At 40.1% G+C, this 26,274-nt stretch overlaps 1 protein-coding gene across 1 annotated transcript in view; it reads left to right on the top strand.

Moving 5' to 3' along the window:
- Positions 1-26,274, top strand: part of SLC5A12 (solute carrier family 5 member 12) — a 47,514-nt gene that overhangs the window by 15,619 nt on the left and 5,621 nt on the right. Inside the window, exons 7-14 of the mRNA XM_026512211.4 lie at positions 3,618-3,747; positions 4,733-4,821; positions 8,095-8,207; positions 14,046-14,113; positions 18,764-18,850; positions 21,882-22,048; positions 23,658-23,761; positions 25,374-25,501. Coding sequence (XP_026367996.2) covers positions 3,618-3,747; positions 4,733-4,821; positions 8,095-8,207; positions 14,046-14,113; positions 18,764-18,850; positions 21,882-22,048; positions 23,658-23,761; positions 25,374-25,501 — 886 coding nt within the window. The remainder of the gene's footprint in view (positions 1-3,617; positions 3,748-4,732; positions 4,822-8,094; positions 8,208-14,045; positions 14,114-18,763; positions 18,851-21,881; positions 22,049-23,657; positions 23,762-25,373; positions 25,502-26,274) is intronic.

Here is a 26,274-nt window from a genome sequence, read left to right as displayed (position 1 = left end):
GCGGAGCTAGCGGGCACCGATCTTGCCAGGCCTGCTCTGCCTGAAAGACCCCCGCAGGGGCGCAGCTTGGGAAGCGTCTTCCAAGCCCTGCCAGGCATCCCGTGCTCCAGAATATGGGGATTGAAGGAAGTTATGTATTCCTCTGCAGAGCTGCCAGAAATAAGCTAGACGGGCATCTAAAAGGGACGTTTTATCCTCCTTGTTCTGTCCAAATTTCCAGCAGCCCCAGATTTGTCAGGATGTCCTCAACTTTTCTTCCTTTGAGAAACAGCCACTGTGAATACTTCCCCAACTGATTTTAAAATACTTCCAATGCATAGTTTTTTATAGGCTGAATAGGAGATAACATTGCTGGGACATGGTTCACCGTTTTGTAACTTGAATTCCAAAAGAGAATATATTACTTATATGTTTCACACACTCTCAGAAGGAAGAATCGCAGGCGTTCTCTAGATTCCATTAATTTGCTGATAACATATTCGCGTCCTATTACAATAAATTATGTAACAGACCCTCCACACGAGACCATCACTTTATCAAACAGCTGAACTACTGAAAATGTATTCAAGCTCAAGTGTCACTTTGATCTCACAATTCTATTTAAAATTAAAGTTCATTTGGGGGCACTTGGCTGGCTCGGTTGGTAGAACACGTAACTCTAGATCTTGGGGTTGTAAGTTGGGTGTAGAGCCTACTTAAAAAAAATAAATAGATAAAATTCAAATTCACTTAAAATTCTGCCTTAAAATAGAGTTGACCGTATCTCTAAAAGGAAGGATCTTTTGGTGAGAGAAACAATAATTCTCTGCTACATCTAGATTGCTTTTAATCTTGTGTATTTGTGTTACATTATTTTTTCTTGTGAACGTGCTGAATGTCCCCCTATTACCACAACAGTGGTAGTGTGTACTGCCGAGTGTGTGCTTGTGTTTGCGTTTATCTTTAAGCCTCGTTTAGTGAGTTAGTTTAAATTAAGCGAAAGTTGATACAATTACACGCATAATTGTTGCCTGAAGTTTGGAATTTATTGCATGAGTATTTAATGGGTGTGAAAACTGTCAGAAAAGGAGAGATATTCATGGAGAAAAAATGTACACAATTTCCTAAGCGTTTAAGATTGCAACTCCTGGTTCCGCCCCCCCCCCCCACTTCTGTGGAAGGACGAGAGCTATGACAGGGATTTTGTGAGAATAAGGAAAGATGGAAAAATAAAAATTCTCTTTAGAGAAGACTTCCCTGAGAGAATCCAAATTGATTTAGTGACTACAATTCAGGGGAGAGAATCAGTCAAAATGGTCAGTCCAGTTAAGTGCATGCAGCTGGAAGGCAGCCTGCAGCGGGGACGTGTGGTTTGTCACACGACTGAAGCCCCAAGGTCACTACGGGGGCAGTTCAGGCCCCTCAGACCCAGCTGCCCGTCTGCTCTCACCTACGAGGCTCTGCAGAATGTTGATTAAATGCTCTGCTTCTGTTCAATTATCTGAGAGCCTGGTGTCATTAACACATTCCATCAGAGTTTAGGAAAAGCTCTGCTACTTGGGGAAAATACATCCTGAAACATATGTAGGTGAAAATAGATCCATAATGTTCATACTGAACGTGTCTGTGGGTTAAAATCAGGAGGAGCAACTCGTTGTATATGCAGATCATTTCATGGCCAGGAATGCTGATTATTTACTAATTACTCACATCACTGAGTGATGTTAAGTCCTATTGACCTTCCTCGCACCTAGAAATAGTATCGCCCACCATGTCATTTGAAATGTGCTCCCTGGAAGCTGACTTCACTTCCTCTTGTTCCTAGACGCCACTTTATCTTTCAAGATTGCTGATCCTAAATGCTGCTATGAGGGTAGTAGGGGCTGATGCAGGTTCTCCTGTCCCTTCCCATCTCCATCGCGTCTCCTGGCTGAGACAAGCACGCCCACACAAGTCACTTTTGTACTCTTGCTACTGCCTTAGTTTATTTTCCTCATTCACATGTAAAATCATCACGTTCATTTATTTCATTTCAGTGATGATCTGCTTCCAATCCCAAAAGTTAGCCTCCATGAGGGGGGCGGTTCTGTGTGGCTCACTATTCTACCCCAGGACTAAAAAGAGCCTGAAATATAGAGCTGCCTGATAAATATTTTTTTGTATGAATCAATGAAGGAAGTAACTTCTAGGATAAGTCCCTTTTCGAATGTAAAAAGTATGAAATGGAAACTTCCAAATGAGATCATGATTTAACCAGATTTGCTTCGTAAGTGGGTAGTTTGACCCAAGGGTTTTCTGAAAGCTAGGTACACCTGTACAGTATGGGTTTTCGGAGGCTTTGAAATTAATGTGTGTCCTTACATTTAAATGTGGATGTATCTGATTCCCTTCAAACAATGACTTGATCCAAGAAAATTTCCACTGTTGCTCTCCTGGCGCTTTGAAACTCTCTCCAGAATGTGGTTGTTTATATAAATCCAGCCAACTTTCAAGTCTTCCTTGAGATTAGGAAAACTAGTGCGGCGCCTGGGTGGTGAAGTTGGGTAAGCATCCGATTCTGATTTCAGCTCAGGTCATGATCCCAGGGTTGTGAGATCAAGCCCCCCGTGGAGCTCTACACTGGGCGTGGAACCTGCTTGGGATTCTCTCCCTTCCTTTTCCTCTGCCTCCCACTAGCACGCACGGCCACACTCGCACGCGGGCTCTCTCTCTCGAAGTAAATAAAATCTTAAAAAAAAAAAAAAAGAACAAACAGTGGTAATATTTCAATTTTCAAAAACCAACAATGAATACAAAATAACCATAGGACACTGCCAAAGCACTCAAACAAACTAAGCAGATCCGTGTGCTATACAAATAAAAAGAATTGCTCCCCAGAATATGGGTAAAATGACTTTAGGTTTTGCATACTTTTAATTCTCTTTAAAAAAAAAACAAAAACCCTCAACTTCAAATGTCATCTAAATCAGTCTCCAAAGTGATTATTTCCAAACTGTGTCTACTTCCACATTTATCTCATTAGCCCTCTGGAAGGAAAGGTGTTAAAATGTAAGTTCCCTTTTTGACAGTTTTATGAATCGAGTGGGGGGAAAATCACTGTAAGTTATATAATATGAATGATTGGTATGTGAAATTTCATCCAGGAGAATAGATCTTACACCACACACTGAGATTTTGCAGAAAAACTCCTGATTTCAGAAGAAAAGCCATCAAAAATCTACCTCATTCAGATTTTGTCATCAGTCTAAAAGTGTAACGTTCCCTTGGGGCGCCTGGGTGGCTCAGTCGTTAAGTATCTGCCTTCAGCTCAGGGCCTGATCCCAGGGTCCTGGGATCGAGCCCCACACTGGGCTCCCTGCTCCTCTGGGAGCCTGCTTCTTCTTCTCCCACCCCTCTGTTTGTGTTCCCTCTCTCACTGGCTGTCTCTGTCTGTCAAATAAATAAATAAAATCTTTAAAAAAATAAAAAAAGAAACAAAAATTTGCAAACGTATAAAATGTAATGATTTTTGAAGACTGTGGAATTTTATTTTACAACAACCCCCCCCCCCCAGAATTTTTACCTTGAATTTTTGGTGATGTGTTCATCATACTGTCCTATGGTAGAGGCTGCCAATAGATCTTTGTGTTCTTTTTTAGAGCCTTGTATTTTAACTTGTTGGGTCTCTGGATCATTCTGGTGTGTGCTGTCTTCTCTGGCTTAATCATGTACTCCCACTTCAAAGACTGTGATCCTTGGACTTCTGGCATTATCTCAGCACCAGACCAGGTATGTGTTCCCTTGGGACCCGTAGGGAATGGCTGAGATGAGTGTGCTTCTGGCCATGAAGGAGTAATATGGCTTCTTTCTTTTTTTCCACCCGGATCTCAAGCCACTTCCTAAGCCCCAGAGAGTTGATTTCTTTCCTCTCCTCTTGGGTGATATCACCACACATCAAGTTCTAAAATGGGGGAGTGACACATAAAAAGGTATCTCACCTTGTCTGTGAAGACAAGGCCAGGGGCTAAGGGCCAGGGCAAGGCTGGGGAGAGTGGAAGGCAGGCTTGACCCCATGGCTTTGTTTGTCGATGCAGCCTTTCAATTCTTTTTTTCTATATGTCTCAAGGTCGATTAAAGATGCTTTATTCTCAAACTGAACAGAATGTCCCTTATTTCTATAAAGCTTCTGCTCATGTCTTCTCATCATAGTTTAAACATCATCACTGCAATATGCTACATTAAAAGTGTTTTCAAAAACTCCATTTACGGAGGATGTGTTCAAGAGGAACCATCACTCCTCTCCCCTCTGTATATTCCACTGTCCCCTCTGTCCCAGGGGGGCTCCTCTCTCACAAATCTGACTACAAAGTAGACCCATAATACCTAGATTCCCTGAAGATGCGTTTTAAGCATTTGTTGTTAGGATTTAACTGCTAACTTTAAGGGTAGACAGGCAAGGGAGTGGCATATGTTGCAAACATAGGAAAAATGAAACAAGTTCTTGAACCTTCTAAAGCTCATCCAATCCTTTTCTTTAATATCAGCTGCTCCTTCCCACCCGTCCACCTCGCCTCCAGCTGGAGCTGGACCTCAGGTCCATGAAATCGGATTAATCATAACCTCAGTTGCCAGCATGTAACAACCTGAGTCCACGCAAACTCCTCTATTATTTTTTTTTGTCTTTTTCCCACTTCCTTTTGCTAAAAAGCGTCATTTTCACGTTTCAGACTGCTAATAAAGCCGCTAATCCTATCTTGTTTTACTTCCTCTTCAGCTGATGCCATACTTCGTCATGGAGATATTTTCCACAATGCCAGGACTGCCTGGACTCTTTGTGTCTTGTGCCTTCAGCGGAACTCTGAGGTTAGTGTATCGACAACACTCTGCTCTGACGATGCTGAGGATGATGGCAGTGGTGATGGCAAGGACAGCGAGGTGGCAAGGGTGACAGCGGTCATACCGCGTACTTACTGTGTGTTGGCTGCCCTGCTGAATGCTTCATTTGTACGAGCTCCCTAGTTGTATGAGACTGAAAGGTTACTCGTGAAACTTCATGAAGTAGTTTGGATTTGAAGATCAGTGGGAAGGCATGAGAAGTGGTAACCTTAAAAATGAAAGCCACCAATTATCTTACCAGCAAAAGATGGGTTTATTGGGGAATAAGAGAACTGCAATACGGGACAAGAAAGCTGAGGCAAAACCGTAAGCAAGTGTGGGGAGCAAAGGAGAGGTCTGCTTTTTTGAAGAGAAAAGGAGCAAGTTGGGAAGGCTGTTATGAACTGAAAGACCAATTGGAATAAACCAGGAGTTAAAAGCATGGTGGCTTTTCATTGGCTGAGTGGTTGCTGGGGGGAAAGCATCTCTTCCTCTGGCTGGGATAGAGTAGTATCCAAGTGCAAGGTCAAGGCTCTGTAAGGTCAAGTCCCTCTCCTCCTGATGGGTCTGCAGTAGACTATAAGTGGTAGGGCACGCTTTTGTGAGGACAAAAGGAGTAAGTGGCTCTTGGATTTTACCATTAAATGTGATATCAAGTTTTAATTTGAAAGCTACTATTTACACTTAAGAATACTTATTTCAAGGGCAGCTGGGTGGCTCATTCAGTTAAGTGTCTTGGTTTCAGCTCAGGTTGTGATCTGAGGGTCTTGAGTTGGCGCCCTGTGTTGGGCTGTGTGCTCAGCACAGAGTCTGCTGGGGATTTTCTCTCTTTCTCCTACCCCTCCTGCTTGTGCTCTCTCTCTCTCAGATACATAAATCTTTAAATAAAACAAAGAATATTCATTTAAGTTAATAAATTGTGAAGAAGAACAAAATGCATGTACTTATTGTACTTTTAGGAAAGTGTTTTATCAGAGATATTGAATTTTATTACATTTTTACCATTTTTGAAGTGGCTATTTCTTTTAACTTTTGGCATATTAACATGTTGACAGATATCCAAATTAGCAATATCCTTGAATTCATATAAGGACTTTCACTGGTTTCTGGTGTAATTCTAATTTAGTGTATGACTGCGTTATTTTTTGCTAATATTCTTTGTAGGATTTTACATCAGTAACACAAAGTGGTATTATTCTGTGGTGTTGAGATGAGGATCTCAGGGAAACTCAGGACAGAAAAAATGAGCACCAAAGGAGCGGCCACAAGGAGGGGTGACACTCTAGCTTTTATTTTGTCCCTTTCTATAGAGCTTTACTTATGTCTCTTTATCTCTTACTAAAGCTGAGTCTCTCCCGATTAGAGAGCATGGAGCTTCAACAGGTAACTCCCCCATAAGAGAATGGATGGCTCTTTTAATCTCAAGTCCAAAACTTCTACGAAAGGGACACGGGGGACAGTACATGCTATAGAGAGATTCCTTCTGCTACCACCTTAAGTCGGATGTTGAGTTGAGAAAGGAAAAGACAGGAATGGGGAGAAAATAAAGAGATAGTGTTTGAGGGATAGGAAAAATTAAAAAGAAAGATTTCTACCATCTTATAGAAGCCTTAGAATCTGAGAAGTTGGCATATGGATAATATACTCGGCCACAAAGGCAACCCAGTAGAGGTTCTATATGGGCCAAATCCAGCTTTTTACTCCCTCTCTCTCAAAGGATTTAAGGGCCAACCCGAACACTCCTAACACCTCCTTTCCTTATTTGACTTTCAGGGAGCTGCAGACAGAAGGGGGTCTGGCAGGAAACACCCTGCATTGATTCTCAGGATGATGAGAATGGAATCCCAAATACTTAACAGCTTCAATTCCCTAGAAATGGGTCTTAGGAAATTTCTACTTGCTGTAACTGCCAGTTAGGGAAGGAACTTTTAATTTTGCATACGATGGACCTGGAATTATTCCAAATAAAATAAGCTACAACTAAACTTAATGGTACTATTATCCTGCATTACAGAAACAAGAAAAGGTTTGAATTTTCTTCCATGCTATTGGCACAGCTCGAGCTTGTCTTCAGATGAGCCCCGGAGGATAATAAAATGATTAGCCACTGAATATCAGTGGAAAATTTACAGACAGCTGGCCAGACTTGGTTCATCAGCTTGTTTCTTTTGCAGAACTCATGTTTGTGGTTGTGATTTTGCATCACATGAATTTAATACTGTTATCTAGTCTACTAGCTAAAATATTCCTGGCCTACATGAGGAATTAAATAAGCTTTCATGCTATTCTGAAAAGAAACCCCCAACTTCCAGGTCCTCTGCCATCAAAGTGAGTTTGGGGGCCATAAGACTGGACTCTGGTTGGAAAGTCAGAGAGAATGTCACATCTTTTATGTGGTTTTAGTCTTTGTCCATTTTCCATCTTATCTTTTGCTCCTTCTCTCTTACTGATTGCATTCTAACCACTCTGGCGGCTTCAGGCTGTTGAGCACAATAAGCTTTCCAGCGAGAGGCATTTAAATGTAATTTTCCCTTTGCTCTAGAACATCTTTTTCTCAATTTGCATGGGACCTTTCAAGTGCCTTTCTTAATCATCATTTCCTAAGGGAAGAACCCCCTAACGTCATATCAGTTCAGGACTCTGTAAAGGCATACTTTTGTAACACCTTGTTATTTTCCTTCCTGACAACTGTGATCAATTGTGTAATGGATTTTTGAATGGCCGTGTTGCTAAGTAGAGCGTAAGGGCTATGTTTTTCTGGTTCACCATTGTATGCCTAGTACCTAGAATGAAGAGATGCATAAATGGTAAGAATGAATGAATGAATGAATGAGTGAATGAATGAATGAATGAACGAACGAACAAACGATTGATTAATGAGTGGCAAACTGTACTGATTCCAGGATTAGGATAGTCGCTGCTTCCTGCCTCAAATCTAACCTAAATACACACACACACACACACACACACACACACACAACCGATTACTGCCTGCTAATTCATTTAATGTCTCGTTCAGGGGCATTAGTGGGTATTAGAGCGTGAATAGCAAGCTTCTTCACTAGAGTTTGAAGAAATCAAAAGGCACAAAGCACAGAGACAGCTTTGAAGAGTGAGTAGGCGGGCCACGTAGCTCCCCTGAAGTCCCAGAGTAAGGACATATGTCTGCATCTGCTTTTTGTTTCTAGAGCCCTGAATGACAGGGCAGGCTGGCCGGCTTTATTTAGCTTGGACCATGTTCTTGCTTTTCTCTCCCTGTAGCACCGTGGCTGCCAGCATCAATGCCTTAGCAACAGTGACCTTTGAGGATTTTGTCAAGAGCTGTTTCCCCCATCTCTCCGACAAGCTGAGCACCTGGACCAGTAAAGGCTTATGTAGGTACAGCCGGTGGACGGTCTGCTCTTTGGGATGACATGTGCATTCAGGACTCACAGACACAAATGCGCACGGAGCGCACGAGGAATTTCACATAGGGATTCACACTTCCAAAGATATCAGGAGGGTAACAGGGAAGCATTAGCAGCTAGCTTACCTTTCACCAGCCCTCTATGGGACAGTCTTCTGCACGTTCCCCACACTCTAGGTTCATCACTTCAACATCTCTTGCTTATGCCTTGTTTTGACCATGTCCATCCCTCTAAACGGGAAGATGTTCTGCTCACTATGGCCAGTCACTTTGTCTAATAAAGTCAGATGCTTTCTTTTTCTTTCCTTTTAGTATTTATAACTTTATTTATTTACTTATTTGTGTATTTATTTTGAGTATAGTTGACACACAGTGTTACAGTAGTTTCAGGAGTACAACATCCCGTGGTTTGACAAGTTTATACATCATGCCGAATTCTTTTCTACAGAATTTTTATTACCAAACTCCTGGTAACCTCATTTCAGGGAAGAACTGCTCCTTGCTCAATCACACAGTTGCATATAATGTTCATACTCACTGGAGCACCGCTGATAGTGCATTATAGCCTCACAGTTTACTTTTTTTAAGTATAAACACATTATATGCTTATTCACTTATTACAAAAAATGTAGGTAATTGGAGAAAACATATGTACTTGTAAACAAAGTTCTACCAACTTTTGTACTGGTCGGGTCTTTTTCCTAGGCTAGTACAGCGAGCATTTTCCTGTGTCATTTACGCATTATTTGAAAACATGGTGTTTGAATGTTTGCTTCATAGTCTACAAAATGGCTTAATTTTAGTGTTACATTGTTACTTTTTAGAATCTTTCTTCATTTTCTATAACATTGTGATGACGCCCATATACATTTATCTTTGATGGCATCCATAATTTTTTTCCTTCATAAAAACCTCCAAAAGAAAATTACCAGATCAAATAATACAACTTTACTGACAGTTCTGGATATATATTCTGAAAACTATTTCCAGCATGGCCCAGTTAATAATAGCCATGTGTGGCAGCAGTGAGTAGTGACATATTTCTCTGTGCACTTGACATTAGCCTTTTAAAAAATTGGCCAAATTCATGGGCAAAATAACATCACATTTTTGTTTTAATTTACATTTTTTGACTTATAGTGCATTTGAACATTTTTCAAATGACAAATAACCATTTGGATTTTTTGTGAAAAATCTATGCTTTCTGTTTGTCGATGAGATATTAGAACTTTTGTCCGTAAAATCTCTTCATGTATAAAGGAAATGTGACCTTTATGTATGGCAGAATGTTCCCCAGATTTTTTAAAATAAATTTTTGATGTACAGAAATTATAATTACATGTTTGATCAAATATATGTATCATTTCTTTTACTATGTTATCCATTTCTCTTTTTTTAAGATTTTATTTATTTATTTGAGAGAGAGAGAGAGCACTAGTGGGGAGGAAGAGGAGAAGCAGACTCCCTGCTGAGCAGGGAGCCTGATGCGGGGCTTGATCCCAGGACCCTGGGATCATGACCTGAGCCAAAGGCAGACGCTTAACTGAGCCACCTAGGCGCCCCTATCCATTTCTTTATACTTACAAATTTCCTATTCAAAACCCATTTATAGATTTCCTTAGTTTTTCTGGATTGTAAAGAAGTTTATATTTCACATTTAATGCTAAATGTATTCAAATTATTTGATTTATGATTTATGATGAGGACCTAAACTTTTTTTACTTAAGTAACCAATTTTCTAAGTATCATTAATCCAATAATCTTCACTGGTTGTTAATATTTCAGTGATGATAATATACAATATAAAATTCCTTCATCTGTAAGGATTTGTTTGAGGATTTTATATATTATTTCCATTAAATTAAATCACCAAATGCAGGACACATACCATCTTGTTGCATATTATAGCTTTATAGTGTTTTATTTAAAACATCTGCTAGAGAAAATCCTGTCACTTTTCTTTCAGTTTAAAATTTAAAAATTTTTTCAATTGTTGCTTTTCTTTATTTTTTTTCCTGCAAAAACAAACTTTGGGTTATATGTGTTTATTTATGCTTTAGAGTGACTTTAAAATAATTTATTGTATGTCATCTCACTGCACCTCCATCCCAAAGGGATTGCATTAAATCTAAAAATGTTTTGGGGAAGAATTGACATCTTCGTAAGTTTTCTATCTAGCAATAGCATTTTCTATTTAATAGTATCATATTTTCCAACCTAGATATTAATTATACTCGCATCTTCCTCCTTCAGCTTTTCCTCCTCTCCTTTCTACTTTTCCTTCTTCTCTCTTCTTCTTGCTTTGATATTATGAATGGGATGTTTTCTCCATAGTATCTTCTAAACCATTTGTTATCAGAGTGGAAAATCTATAGTTTTTCCTTTGTTTTGTTTTGTAGAGAGCATGTATCTGGCCATTTACCCAACTCTTGTTGGTTCTCAAAATTCTAATCGGTTTTCTAGGAAGTGTCTGAAAATACTGAGTTTTATCACCTTATTCTTAAATGTTCTTCTCATTTGGGTTGTTCGTTCTCCATATGCTTTGCTTTTTCTCTTATTTTTGTAACTTTGTTCTTTTTCTCTGCACACTTGAAGAACTCAGGTTTTCTCTTGGTTACTTTGAGTTCTCCACAAAGTAAATTTCTTAACAATAATCATTTTAATTCTGCAATTGTATTTTATTCCTTACATTTTATTATATAAATTCAATCTTACAGCAAAATTTAAGACGTTTACCATAAATTCTCATATGTATATACAGCCCCTGGATTCTCCATTAATATTGTCCTAATTTTGCTTTTTCATATATCCATCCAGCTCCCTATCCATCCGTTAGTATATCATAAAATTGTTACATTTCAAAGTAAATTGCAGACATCAGTACACTTCCCCCTAATTATTTTAGCATACACATTATTAACTAGAATTGAATACTTGTATAAAATTTTTATGTAAAATCCACCTACAATAAAATAGACAAACGAGTACACATTTGCTGAGTTTTTTGTTGCATTTGTTGACAAATGCATATACTTGTGTAACTCAACCACTGAAGACAGAAATCATCATTACCTTGGAAAGTTCTCTCTTGCTTATTACAGTCAATCCCTTCCGCCACATCCCCCTCTCTAGGACAAGTACTATTCTGATATTTTCCACCCCAGATTAGTTTTACCTCTTCTAGAATGTCATATGCATGGAATCACACAGTACACACTGTTTTGTTTTGTTTTTTGTAAGACCCCTTTCACTCAGCATGTTTTTGTTTCTGAGATTTATCCATATTGTTTCGTATATCAGTACTCCATCCCTTTTTATTTCTGAGTAGTATGACAGTGTATGGATACATCGCGGTTTTTTAAACTTCTGATTCTGTTGATGGACCTGGGGTGTTTCAGTTTGAGTTTACAATGAATAAAGGAGCTATCAATTCTCTTGTACAAGTCTTTTTGTGAACATATTTTCATTTTTATTCATTTTAGGAGTGGAAGTGCTTGGTCAATTATCATTTTTAATTTCTTTATAGCCCTTCTTTAGCCCAGTTGGACCTCTTTTCATCTGAATTTACTGGTGTTGCGTCTTATCTTGCCAGTTTCCACCTCACGTGCTTTCTCTTGACCTGTGTTGTTTGCTTCATTGAGTCTATGTGTTTTTGCATCATATTAAAATTGCCAAACGGTTTCTAAATACTTTTTTTTTTTCTGCTTCCTAAGGTAAATTATTTCTAGAAAGCGTACTGTGTATTTGAGTTTTAGGTTAATATATTCATTCCTTTGTCTGGCAATATTCTGCTATGGATCCCACATTTCTTTTTTCTTTCTGCTTATGCTTGAACAAGGAGAGATCAATGCCGACCACATGTGTGTTAACTAAGCAGGTGAGTTACCTTGATTCTAGTCACTATCTTGCACAACGGATTAAAGCTGGTAGCAGGTGGGTGGGCATTACTTCTAATACAATTCCCAATTTCTAAACGATATTCAGAAATATGCTTGATGATAGTAGCAATTTCCTTTGTGCCTGTGGTTTATTGTCTGATCCTCTGAGCTGATGTAGCACTTGGAAAATCCATAGCATTTGCTGCAGCTCTGGAACTTTCTCCCCCCCCACCCCATTCAGTGTTTTGTTTGAGGCCATACACTCCAGGTCTCTATGGAACTCCCACCAATTTCCCCTAAATTTTCTGCCTCGCTGGTTGCTATTGATTGTAATCTAGTGGAAGTATAATGTTTGGGAGGGGGGGAGTGAATCAATTCTCTAGTCAGCACAAAAAAGTAGAATCCCTGGATGACCGCTTAGAGTTTCATTTGAACAGATAACTGTTGGCCCCGCAGAAGGGAAGTCAGTAGTAGACAGAAAACATCTTTTGTTATTTTTTTCAGGTCGGCAGAGTTCTTCTGATTCATGAAGCAGTTCAGAATCAGGGCAAACATTTTTTCTTTTTTTGCAGTCCAATCTATAATGAGACTAATTTTAGAATTCCAAAATGTTTTGATGGATCAAACTTGGTATTTAGTGTTGTGAGCTTCCTTATTTTTCTGGCTTATTGAGAAGCTGGAAAATAATTGCATTGAATGTTGCTAGCATGATTTCATTTTAAGAGTGAGTTCCTGATAAAAAATATCATGACTATCATGTACTAAACCTGAAATAGAATCATCATCCTTAATAATAATAGTAATAATGGGAAACACAAGTCCTTTCCATGTACGAGGCGGTGCCGGCTGCGCTAGTTATGTGTAATCCCTTCCTACACAAGTCCTTTCCATGTATGAGGCGGTGCTGGCTGCGCTAGTTATGTGTAATCCCTTCCTACAGTGTGAGATCTTTGGGACAGGAGTCGGGTGCTGACTTGGCAGCCCTGGTGCTGGTAAGTGGCTGACATATGGTCAGTACTCTGCACTACGACACGTCGTGTTGGGAACTGAGCCAGATATTTAGCTGGGAAGTCATTTCAAACAGAATAAACAAAATCATTTTCTCTGCGTTTCTGTCACTGGGTCTCTGTCTATATCTCCAACTCTTCATCTCTTTCTCCTTCTCTTATTTAGTTTAAGGGTTATAATGGGAAATGAATGCAATTTTAAGATGATTTTTTCAACAAAGATGTATAAAAACAATTCTCTTTCAAAAGGTGATTTAAAAGAACTCGTCATCTTATAAAGATGACAAGACACGTCTGCTTCTTCACTCAGCGAGCTCCCTCAGTCCTGGGGGCCCTGATGCTTCAGGGCTGGCACTCTGATGGCCCTTGGGGTGCTCCCACATAGATATGTAAACAAATAAATCATTTCACAATATACTAAGGGCCAGAAAGATGATAGGAGAAAGCACTAAAGGAAAAGATTAGAAAAACTTTCCAGAGCTGTAAATGGCATGACGCACCATGTATAGATACTTAGCCATCCTAAAGACGAAGAACTTTCTGAATCCCAGAAAGGTTACTAACTTCTTCAGCTACTTTTTGATGAGTGGTCAAACTGGAATTACTTCCCACTAATTGGGTCTGCGTTAGTCTAGACCAGTGCCTTCTCCACATTTTCATGTTGTGTCCACATGCTGGCTCTCTTCCTGAAACCTGGAGAGAAAACCCCTGGAGGCTGGATTCCCCCTCCTTTTGCCAGACCGGGGACTGGGGACGAAGCCTCCCCCATGGCCCTCTCGGGGTTTGCAATGGCTGAGTGGCCAGGACAGTTCTCACTGAGATCCTTCCAAAAGGGCTTGCCTCAGAGACTGTCCTGGGCAGGAGCTCAAGAAATCGCTCAAAGCCAGCTTGGACGATGGTGACAAGTTGTCTTTCTTTCAGGTCTCTTGTTTGGCGTGCTGTGTACCTCCATGGCTGTGGCTGCATCCCTCATGGGGGGCGTCGTGCAGGTAAGGAAAGAGAAGAAAGACACCTTTTATTTCAGAGCAGCTCTTTACCCACTTTCTATGCTAATGCTTTGCCTATCCCTCCAAGCACCATATGCTGAGACTCCCTGATACCAGATCCGCGTTAAACATACTTGTAAAATTTCAACCGAAAATCCTTTACAAGGGGAAACTATTAAAAACCAGGAATGGAAGTCAGTGACATGGTGCACTGTAATTAAATTTAGAAGCTCTTTTAAAATCCAGATCTGAGAATATATGATCCTAAAATAAAAGTGGAATTGATAATTATAATAGCAAAAAAATAAGAATAATTGCTATTAATGGAACAGTTACTATGTTCTAGGTACGGTCCCAGACGTATTACCTCATTTAATCTTTATCACTTCTCTCAGGGTAGTATGATTAATGTACCAACTTTGCAGATGAAGGAACTAAGAAGTAGGGAGGTGAGGGGATTGTCCCACGGTCACATAGTTAAGGAGTGGGGGAGCTGGCATATGAGCCCATCTCCACCTATTATCCAGCTAAACTGCCTCCCATCTGTCCAACTCCCATTGCCAGAAAAGGACGATGCTAGAAGGAGCCCCAAGGCTAATCTGTTTCAGTATCTTCATTTTGATTATAGAAAAGAGTGAAAATATCCTGCTCAGGTTCTCACAGCCAGTCAGTGGCTGCGTTTATGGCCCTCGTCTCCCGAGCCACCTCTCTTCCCTCCACAAATCGCCCACCTCTCAAAGCAGCGGCAGAGAAGCCCATCTTCAGACCCTACTTCAGCCCTCTCGATCCCCCTTGTATCTTTGCATCATTTCAAAACCCTTCCTATTGTCGCGGCGTGGCGTAGGTTCTCACTGTGTGCGGAGTAATCACTGACTTCCAGAGATTGCATTTTGATTTGCAGAGCTGTCCATCTTCCTTGATCCTTCCAGTGACCGCCTACCCAGATTCCGTTCTTTCTGTGTTGAGCTTCAGGGAGGAATCAGGGAGACTGAGGGACATGATCATTCAGCTGTCTACATAAGAAACTGTGGGACTGGAAACCTGGTGCCCTGTCCAATAAGCTGGGAACTCACCGTTTCATCACAGATGCTTGACAATCTTTTCCCAGTTTTTGTAGCACTTTCTATTTGCCCGTCCACACCTAGCAGCTTTCCACCCACGCATTCACGGGAGCCACATTTCCAAGTCGACTCTGAGGCCTTGGGCCCCATTTCTTCCTCCCCTATCCCAGCATTGGGATATCATCATATTGAATTTAGTGAGAATTTGAATCACTATATTGTTGTTTCCCAGGTGTGCATTGTAATCTTATTTCCAATTGAGGTAGGAAGGGCTTTAGAATAGACATGGACGCCTCCAAGACTGGTATAAAATCAAGCTTACCGTGAAGAGGGAATGATTATGAATGATGTTCTCATCCACTGGGCCCACTTTCTTGAATTTTTAAATGTATGCCCCACAGTTCACACAGTTTAGGAGATGCTGGTTGGCAAGAAATGACAATTCTGAGTTCTTGTTTCCTAGAAGAGATATTGTCTATAGGATAGCCTTCTCATTTCTTTGAATACATCTGATTTAACAGGTACGGGAAGGCACGTATAATTCCCCTATTTGACTTTCCAAACAGCTTTGCTGTATTGAACATAATGGGACATTCATGTTCAGGTTTCACACATGGGAAGCCTGAAGCCTAAGTCTCGTGGACATGAGGGATAGAGCCAAGTTTATTTTCATGTTCACAAAACCATCCCATACTGATGGTGTGTGTTTGAAGGTGGTGCAAGGGACAGGCAGCTTGAATATTCTTAAACAAAAGTCCTTTTACTGTTCTAGCTTGGGACTTTATAAAGTGTGTTCTGGAGACTTCTGTCCCGTGGAATACTCTAAGAAAGCAAGTTTCCAAAGTCAAAGACATTTGGGAAATGCTCTACACTGCATTCGCCTCTCAGAAATCCACAGCCCTGTTAGCATAGTGAAGGTCCTGGGAAGTCCCCAAATAAAGAAACATGTTTCACTTTGTTTTTTATTTTTACTTTTTTAGAGTTTTACGTGTTTAAGTAATCTCTGTACCCAACATGGGGCTTGAACTCACAACCCCGAGCTCAAGAGTTGCACGCTCTACCAACTGAGCCAGCCAGGCATCCCCTTTTTACTTTAAATATGTGACCATAGACTATACGTGGGGGGAGGGAGGAGGTGGTGGTGGTGGCAGAAATAGGGGGAGGGGGCAGATAACAGCAGCAAAGATCACCCGTTAACTAGTGATTTGTGGAGTTCCCTCTGGGAAAGGCTTTCTATCCATTATGGTTCTATCTTAATGATTATCATCCAGTTCTGCTAAGGGCTGTGATGACTTCCAAGCACGTTCTTATCTTAACTTAGAAAATGCTTTCTGGGCCCCTGAACAGTCCAACAATTAAATGACATGCCTCAGGAACCAGAAAGCTCACTAACAGGGGAGGTAATAACAAAAATAAGATAATAATAATAGTGGATAACACCTGAAAGTAATATAACACTGTATGTTAACTAACTGGGATTAAAATTAAAACTTCAGAAAAAGAAAAAAAGGATAATAGCAGATAACATTTTGGGGGGTATTTATTATCTGCTCTGGAATGCTTAGTCACTATTCTGGCCTTCCTCAGATTCCACACTGAATACTCACAAGGAAACCCAGGAAGTGAGCAGTATGATCCCCACATGATATATGAGAAAGCTAAGACACAGCAAGGTGAACCCCCAAAACATATGTTCTTGGCCATAACCTCTGTTTCCAGGAGCAACTTTTGTGAGATTTGCCTGCTGAGGAGAAAGCTGTTGGGTGAGCGTTAAGCTTTCCCCCGGTTGAATGTGCTTAAGAACAACAAAAAGAAAGACAAAAATTAAAATTAGTTTATTTGTATAAATTACAGAAATATGTATTTTCAAAAGCCAGAAACTGTTGGGTGTTTTTTCTTTCTATCATGTGAAAACTCTTTTTTTCCAGAAGTATATTGGCTGATGACTTTATAAGAGATCGTTAATGTCTTTTCCTCCACTGGGGGACATAAATGCCTTTCCTAAACTTATTGATTCTCCCTTAGAATAGCTAGTAAATTAGCTTCCAAATTCAGCAACCACGGCAACTATGAGTTCATGCTATCATCAACAGAGGAAATGTCAAGAATATTAAATTAAGTATTGACTTTGGGGAAGAGTATCGACTTTAATCTTATCTGCCTCCATCTTGTGGAAGATCCATCTGTGGCATTGACTTCATAAAAAATTAACCTGCAAACACAAACATAACAATGCATTGCAGCTCATGTTTCTAGAGAGAACTCATGGTACAGCTGGACGGCACTTGACGGACTCCTGGTCCTATCTATTTTTCATAAAGAAGACTCTCTGAAATAGAATGCATCTGAATTAATAACAGGAGGTTCACCAAATCATTGTAATAAGCGGCAGGGCCAAAGTTAGAATCCAAATATTCCGACTATTAATGATGGAATCTTTCAAGAACTTTTTCCCTTAAACAAAAGGAGGAGGCCATTATGAGGGTTTGTGTTCTTGACTTTTTTTTTTCCTGTAGACCGCCTTTAAGAGAGAAAATGTGGGTTTTACAGCCAAACCTAGCTTAAATCTCTTAAATCTTACCTTTCCCATTTTCTAAATGGAATTATACCTTTAATATGTTTTCTATCCATACAGTTTCGGCATCTGTAACATGCAGCTAGTGAGACCTACTAAGCAGGGTAATTGTGAGGATGAATTGAGGCCATTTATCTGGAGGGCCCGGTAGTTCATCTTAACCATGTGGCACGTAGTTGGTGCCTGACAACCGTAAGGTGGACATAGGATCTTTAGGGCATCCTGTTCTCAGTTGTTGACCTAAGAGCCCTACCGCTGCACTGATAGAACAAGTTAGGGGCCGCACTGCAGGATAGCTAGCTGTGTGTGTGTGTGTGTGTGTGTGTGTGCACGTGCACGCGCGTGCACACGTTTGGTACTTGCACACACCTGTTCACTTGCATGCATATCAGTGCATGTGTATGTCCAAGACTCTTGCAAGGCCATGGAAAAGGCTACAGGTCAATAGCAAATAGAGCTGTAAAAATGAGAGATGAGATATGGAGTGTCCAGTGGCCTCCCCATCATGTCCCAACTTAATGCTTCAACATACTTGAGGTGTTCTGGGTGGGATGGTGGGAATGGGGTAATCTATTATTATCAAAATGATAGAATTGTTCAAACGAAATTAGAATAAGTGATCAGTCATGTAAGATATGAAACATTAGATATAAATATATTTATTTGGTGCATTATAAAAAGAAAGGGTTTTTTTGGCAAGACAGAAGATGTAAGCAAATCAATGAGCTCCTCCTTAAGAGAAAACTACTTCTACCAAATCCAAATTACCTGTGTGTGTGTATACATATGTGCACCCACACACAAACACACAAATGTATGTTTCCATGTATTTTTATTATTTTACATGGTGCTTACCTCCCCAGAAGGGAAGAATGGCTTCCAGAAAGCACATGATTAATGAGTGCCACCATCAGGATTAGGACTAAATTATATCATGAGTCTAAGATAGAGAGAGATCCCAGGCAACCATGGAATCAGGGGAGTGGGCCCATTGATCTGATCTGTCTTGTTCCACAGGCTGCTCTCAGCATCCATGGCATGTGTGGAGGACCAATGCTGGGCTTGTTCTCTCTGGGAATCATGTTCCCATTTGTGAACTGGAAGGTAAGGATCCTGTGTGTCTCTCTATGATTCCCAGCTACAACTGAAGCCCAACTTGTTGGGATGAGCGCTGGGTGTTACATGTAAGTGGTGAATCACTCAATTCTACCTCTGAGACCAATGCTACACTATATGATAACTACCTTGAATTTAAATTAAAAAAAATAAGTAAAATAAAATCTCCTGGATCTACCTTTCCAATTGTTTGAAAAATAAAAATAAAATGAATAAAACGGAAGCCCAGCCATTTTCTCTCTCTTCCCATTTCTCCTTGGAAAGGCCATCTCTCTGTACCAGGAAAAAAAAAAATGGCGGCTATTTTCCATCATAGAACTAAACTCTTGTCTCTGACTTCAGTGAGTCCTTTTTAGAAGCAGAAAACCAGGTAAGTAAGAGAAGAACATGAAGTACCAGATGTCATGGCATCAAAATTGATTCTTTAGGGTTTAGATTGTCCTCCCTAAATTCAGGGCCCACAAAATGAAATTTAAAATATATACTGAACTCAGGAATAATTCAGGTTAAAGAAAACTTTGAAAATTTAAAATGCTATGTGAATTTCATTTTTTCCCATATTTTACATAAAATTATTACAATTAAATTAACTTAATTAATTTAAGACGGGGAGAGTAAACAATCCTGGTATATTCTGATCTTACAAGCTAATAGTATATCTTTAAGTAAATGCTAGTAGGATGACTTTAGAGTAAATATAAATCAAAATGAAGATTTATTTGGAAAATAATAACTCTTTAAAATAGCTTAAAACTCATAATTTTCTCAATCTAACAAACTTGCTATTTTTTTTTTACTTACTGCCATCCATACACTTGCATGCATATATTTTTAGAAAGTCTTCAGACTACAAAAAAAAAAAAAAGAGAAGAAGAAGAAGAAGAAGAAGAAGAAGAAGAAGAGAAAGGAAGAAAGAAAGAAAGAAAGAAAGAAAGAAAGAAAGAAAGAAAGAAAGAAAGGAAATCTTCAGACTACAAAAAACCTGACTGCATATTTTTAAATATACTTTAGGGTCCACGATGAAGCCAGAGTCACATGATCTAGCTAATTAGGTCTCTGCAGCTATCTGACCCTTGCTGACCTCTATTCTAGATAAATCTTTTGGAGCTAGGTAAGGATAGGTAGGGAGCATTTGGTAATTTGCAGGGCTTCCCTTACAGTCTTATTCATTTTAATTAACTTTTCCGATATTGAGGTTGACAGAGATAACTATGTTTTGGGGAGATGATATGAGGGAAGGCAATATCCTGATCATGAAAAAACTAATGAGCTATATAACATCTTTGTCCTTCTACACATTAGCCTATTATCTGTGTTAGTGAACTGGGGCCCTTCTATTTAGTTCAGAAAACCACCTTGTTCGAGGTAGAGGAAAGTAAACATTACAAATTTGGGCCACCTCCCACCTCGTCACTGGCCATGGCAGACCCTACTAACCAGTCACTCCTAGTCTTTCCACAGAATGTGGCTGCAAACCCAGAATCCTTCTCAGGTTGGCTTTCTAGGCAGCTACTATGAATCATTGACGTCTGAACCTCCCGCTGAAATCCATTCACCCTTTACTGGTAGGCCAGGGGAAGCAAACAACACCTCAAGCTAAATCAAGCCAGCAGCCAGTTTTTGGTATGGCCTGCAAACTGAAAATGGTTTTGACATTTTAAAATGGTTGGGAAAAAATTAAAAGAAGAAGTTTTTGGTATGGCCTGCAAACTGAAAATGGTTTTGACATTTTTAAATGGTTGGGAAAAAATTAAAAGAAGAACAGTATTTCATGACTCACAAATATATGAAAATTCACATTTTAGTGCCCATTAATACTTCCACTGGTCATAGTCACTCTCTTCTGTTTATGTATTGTGTAAGGCTGTTTTTGTGCTATCGGGCAGAACTAAGTAGTTGTGACAGACATTGGATGGCCCACAAAGCCTAAAATATTTCCTAGCTGGCTGTTTGTAATACAAGTTTGTGGATCCCTGGTCTAGACCAAGGCACAAGTACTTGAATCACATGCATTACTTTAGTTTCCCCAAACAGTAATGAACAAAACATTCTTATTATCAAAAGTCCTTTCCTGGATAGAGAAACTAACAAGTTATTTTCTCTCACAGAGAAGGCTCAGCTGTCCACAGAGGCTGGGAGCATCCAGATTTTATTTTCCAGTCCTGGTCACTGCTAGACCGCTCTGTCTCCTAGACAGGAGACATGACTCAATCACTCATTGACTTTTCACTGTTTATCAAGGAATATAATCCTTAAATGACAAGACTAGTAAATATGCTTGCTGGTACTTAGACTCAAATGAAAAGCTCCAAGCTTGTGAGTCAGGGTCTCTGCACGAATCACTTGGGAAGGGATATGGGAGAAAGAATTCTTATATAACAGCTTATCACTATCAGTGAAAAATGACCACATTGTCTCCGGTTCCTGAGGTATTCCCAAGCTTCTGAGATTCTTCTGCTGAGAACTGAGGTCCCAACATGTTCTTCCCCACCCCCCAGTTTTGAGATACAACTGGCGTATGGTACTGTGTAAGTTTAAGAAGTATAGAATAATGAATTGACATATATATTTTAATTACCACATCAAATTTACTATCATCTCATACAGACAAAAAAGAAAAAGAAAAAAAATATTCGGCGTGAAGAGAACTTTTAGGATGTACTCTCTTAACTTTCATATGTATCAGAGAGTAGTGTTAACTATAGTCACCGTGTTGTACATCTCCCAACAGATTAAATGGTAAGAAAAACTAAAAGGAGGGGGAAATTTTCCAGCTAGAAATCTAAAAATAGTGACCATTATGACATTCTCCAATGTTTCATTTAAAGAACAAGTGACTCCTAAGGAAAACTGCTTTGTGAGAGTTGGAAAAAAGGCAATTTGGGTGGGCTGTTTCCAGCCCATGTGGCCAAGACTTGGGGTGGACAATAAGAATCTCTGAGGCACGGACTCCACATCTCGTTTTGCTTTCAACAGCTTTGTCAAATCTCTCCTTAACTTTTTCTTTCCTTTCCTCAAGGGTGCATTAAGTGGCCTTCTGACTGGAATCACCTTGTCATTTTGGGTGGCCATTGGGGCCTTCTTCTACCCTGCACCAGCCTCCAAGACGTGGCCCTTGCCTTTATCCACAGACCATTGTGTCCTATCAAATGTGACAGAGTCAGTGCCTACAGTGCTACCGAGCAGGTATGTGGAACTTGAAGACAGTGTTCGGTCCCAGGGAGTGGGTAACCGGGTTAGAGGAAGATGCATTCTCCAGGGATACGTCCAACAAGCCAGATCTTGCTTTCCTGTGAGAATCCCACCGGGCAGTGCCCAGCCTTGAAGAGTGCTGTGCAGGGCTGTTGAATGTTCTGCAGATATCCATTACCCTGCATGCCGGGGTTCACAAGAGTGAACTCAGCAAAAGCGTTAATCGGAAGTCTAAGTGCAAAACAGGAGAAGTAGTGGAGGGTTGGAAAATAGGTGGGTGGATATGAAGATCAGAGATGGCACCCTTGAAAGAGTAAAGGGCCTGAGTAGAATAGGTTTGTGAGCAATGAGGAAAATAGTTATGGGCACACTGAGCTGGGAGCACTGCTGTGAACTGGCAGCTTCTAGATCAAACTAAACTGGGCTTAACAGAAGACTTTCCTTCTATTTCTGGCTGGAATAGGTCATTTAAGATACCAAAATACAGGAGATAACATGGTGTAGGGAGAAGACCATGGCCTTTGAAATCAGAAACGCCTATGTTTGGATGTGGATTTTACCATTTATCCACTCTATGTCTGCACAAGTTAGTAACTTGTCACTTCTTAAATTTTCAAGAGTCTTTGAAAAAAAAATGAGAGTAATAATCTTTACTCTGCAGGTGTTTTGAGAGGATTAAATGAGAGAAGATATATATAGCTTGTAGCACTGTCCCTGACTTTAATAAATGCACATCCTCACACTCTCATTGTTTGTAAAAACAAATCTAAGGAATTTGGGATAGCTCCTTAACTCTGCATATCAGGTGGAAAAATTATTATGGGCTGTGCTGGAAGATGAAGTAGGTAGAGCCGCCTCCTAGAACTGTCCTGACTACGTAGTCTACGAGCTCTCCGTTGCTTCCATTTGTCTCTGAGTTTCGTTTAGTTTAGAATCATTCCTTTCCATAAATCTTACAAATAATACCAACCTATTATAGTTCCCAAGTCCACCATGTTTCTTCTCTCCTGCCTGGGCTTTTTGTATCCTTTTTTCGTAGAGTGCTAAATCCTGGCTCTGTCTACCTTCCTTGCTTGATTAGCTACAAATTAGTCTTTAAAATAAGCTCAGGTATTATCTCACACTTAAGCCTGGGTTTGATACTCTTTTTAAGTGTTCCCAGAATCCTTTGCTCCTATTCCATGGAGGTTTCCTTTATGATTGCCCATTAGCTCCTCTATGTAGACGTTGTGGCTTACTCATCTTTTTATCTCCAATATCTGTCACAATTCTTGGCACTAAATCTGGGCTTAATACATGTCTAAAGAATGAGTAATGCAAAAGAAATGGGAGGCACCGTCCTCATTGTGCTTCTTATAATTTAGTATCTACATGGCAATATTTGTCATGCCAGGATGGGCTGGATTGAGTGCAATGCAAAGTGAAACCAGACTACAATTGATTCTTTAAAAAAAAGAATAACCAAGTGGCGAAAAATTAAAGTGTTGGAATTTTGAGAAATGCCAGGCCCTACAATGAACCGTCAGCGGTCAGTCCTCTACATCATTGTGGATCATAACGTCAGAACTCATGGAACTCTGACACGTGCTGTTGTCGTCCACAGACCTGCCATCGCCGACACCTGGTATTCGCTCTCCTACCTTTACTACAGTGCAGTGGGCTGCCTAGGATGCATTGCCGCTGGAATAATCATTAGCTTCCTAACAGGTTGGTTACATAGATGCCTCTCTCTGGGGCCAAGGAAGACATGGGCTAGTCTCATGCACTGGAGGACTCGGTGGATGGCTTCCTGGTGTGATTTTGGATCCACTGCAAGAAGCCCTTCTTCCCAGACATATATCTACTCTCTCCAAGCTGATACGCAAAACCATCCTCCTGAAGATCATATACATATCATTATTAATATATAACATATATATTTAATTAATTCTTTTTTATTTTTAAGAATTTTTAAAGATTTTATTTATTTATTTGAGAAAAAGAGTGAGAGACAGAGCACAAGCAGGAGGCGGGGGAGGGGCAGAGGGAGAGGGAGAAGAAGACTCCAAGTTGAGCAGGGAGTCTGATGTGGGGTTCCATCCCGGGACCCTGGGATCATGAACTGAGCCAAAATCAAGTGTCAGATGTATAGCTGACTAAGCCACCCTGGCGGTCCCACAATATCTATTTCATAAAGATTAGATATGTTTTATAATCTACATAAAAATGTGCCTAGTACATAGAAAGCACTCGCTAATAAATAAATATTATTAAGAGTAGTACAATTCTATTAGGTTGAATGTCTTTTGACAGAGTGACATAATGTCAGGAAATATATCATTTAAACTTCAATTTGGAGCTTTAGGAATCTATATTTTTGTTATCTTTAGAAAGAAATTTGAATTTGGAAAGAGCTTGTGGACAGGCACAGTGTCTGGTACATAGGAAGAATGTGATCAAGATTATAATCGCTACTCCACTACCCCATGGACGGACATTTAGACTAAACCGGCTATTGAATTGAAGACAGCCATCGAATGAGATTGGGTATTTGTGAACAGTTATCATTATACCAACATTTAGAAAGGTTTTAGTCAGGGAATATTGTCAGCCTTTAAATCCTGGTTTGAATGTCAATGTGACTGACTTGTACTCCACAGCAGGGTTTGAAGGAATGGGGCGCTGGACAGGTACGTTTTAATGATTGGAAAGGAGGTGTGAGGCAAGTCGAGACTAGCTGGAGGGAATGGGAAGGTATTGCTCATTCAGGATGCTGGGGTGGAATGAAGAAGAGTAAAAATAACATTTTTAATTTGACAAATGATGACTCTGATGACCTCCAGCATATTTGATGTGGCTGAAAAAGCAAGAGTATTCCTAAAGGAAGAAATGATGACTCCTGCTCTCCCCCGCCGGTAACCTACCAAAGGATAAGAGTAGAGTTAAGGAGGGCACGTATTGCATGGTGCACTGGGTGTTATACGCAACTAATGAATCATCGAACTTTACATCAGAAACCAGGGATGTACAGTATGGTGACTAACATAATAAAAAAAAAATTAAAAAAAAATAGTTTTCCATAATCCGTATTTAAAAATAAATACGGTGTCTCTGCTTAACTCTGTGTCTGTGAGTTTGCCTGACCTGACAGTTCCTGGATATTGAAAAACTACCCCCCCACTCACATTGAGCAGTTACCAATTTCTGTCTATTAACCAGTCAGGCCTATTTCCACCCTTATACTAAGAAGTGACTTACTTAGTAAGTATACGATACTTAAATCCTTAACGAAGCCTTGGAAGCACGCAATCACCTCATCTGTCTGTCCTTACGTTAATAGGTCACCAGAGCGGCAAGGATATTCATCCACTGCTGATTAGACCAGTTTGCAATTTATTTTGCTTTTGGTCTGAGAAATACAAAAGGCTGTGCTGGTGTGGTGTTCAGCATGATGCTGGGACGGAGCAGGTGAGCTGATGTTTGAACTTCTGAAAAACAGACAGGAGCTCAAAGGGATTCCCTTGATGCCCATTTAAACCATCTGCAAACGTGGGTGCGAGAAAGGAAGACAGTGAGTGTTACAACTCGAATCTAGTTTCAACTTCAGTTACCCCAGCTAATTAGCTTCTGAGCATAGAGATGTATCTTTGGGGTGAATTGTTGGCACTGTGAGTGATCAGTTTCCAAAATTCCTTTTAACCCTTCTGGGGGTGAAGTCTAGGAAAAATATAACAATGAACTTAAGAAATAGCAGGAAGATCAGTAAGTGAGGGAAGGGAAGAATGAAGGGGGGGTAAACAGAAGGGGGAAAGAACCATAAGAGACTATGGACTCTGAGAAACAAACTGAGGGCTTCGGAGGGGAGGGGGGTGGGGGACTGGGATGGGCCGGTGATGGGTAGTAAGGAGGGCACATATTGCATGGTGCACTGGGTGTTATACGCAAATAATGAATCATGGAACACTACATCAAAAACTAAGGGTATACTGTATGGTGACTAACATAACAATAAAAATTATTATAAAAAAATAAAAAGAAATTTAAAAAAAGAAAAGAAAAGCAATAAAACAGGGGGCAACTGCCTAGTATCATGGTGAAAAGCATAGTCTTGAGAGCCAGCCCTGGAGAGAATCCCAGTTCCGTATCTTACTTGCCTTGGGTAAATTGTTTCACCTCTTCGAACTTCAGCTTTTCCCTGGGAACCGGGAGGAGATCGCTCAGTGCCATCGTGGACACAGACG

This window comes from Ursus arctos, unplaced genomic scaffold (assembly GCF_023065955.2).
Source record: "Ursus arctos isolate Adak ecotype North America unplaced genomic scaffold, UrsArc2.0 scaffold_23, whole genome shotgun sequence".
NCBI lineage: Eukaryota > Metazoa > Chordata > Mammalia > Carnivora > Ursidae > Ursus > Ursus arctos.
The sequence above is the reverse complement of the archived record's forward strand: the minus strand, read 5'-3'. Positions and strand labels throughout refer to the sequence as shown.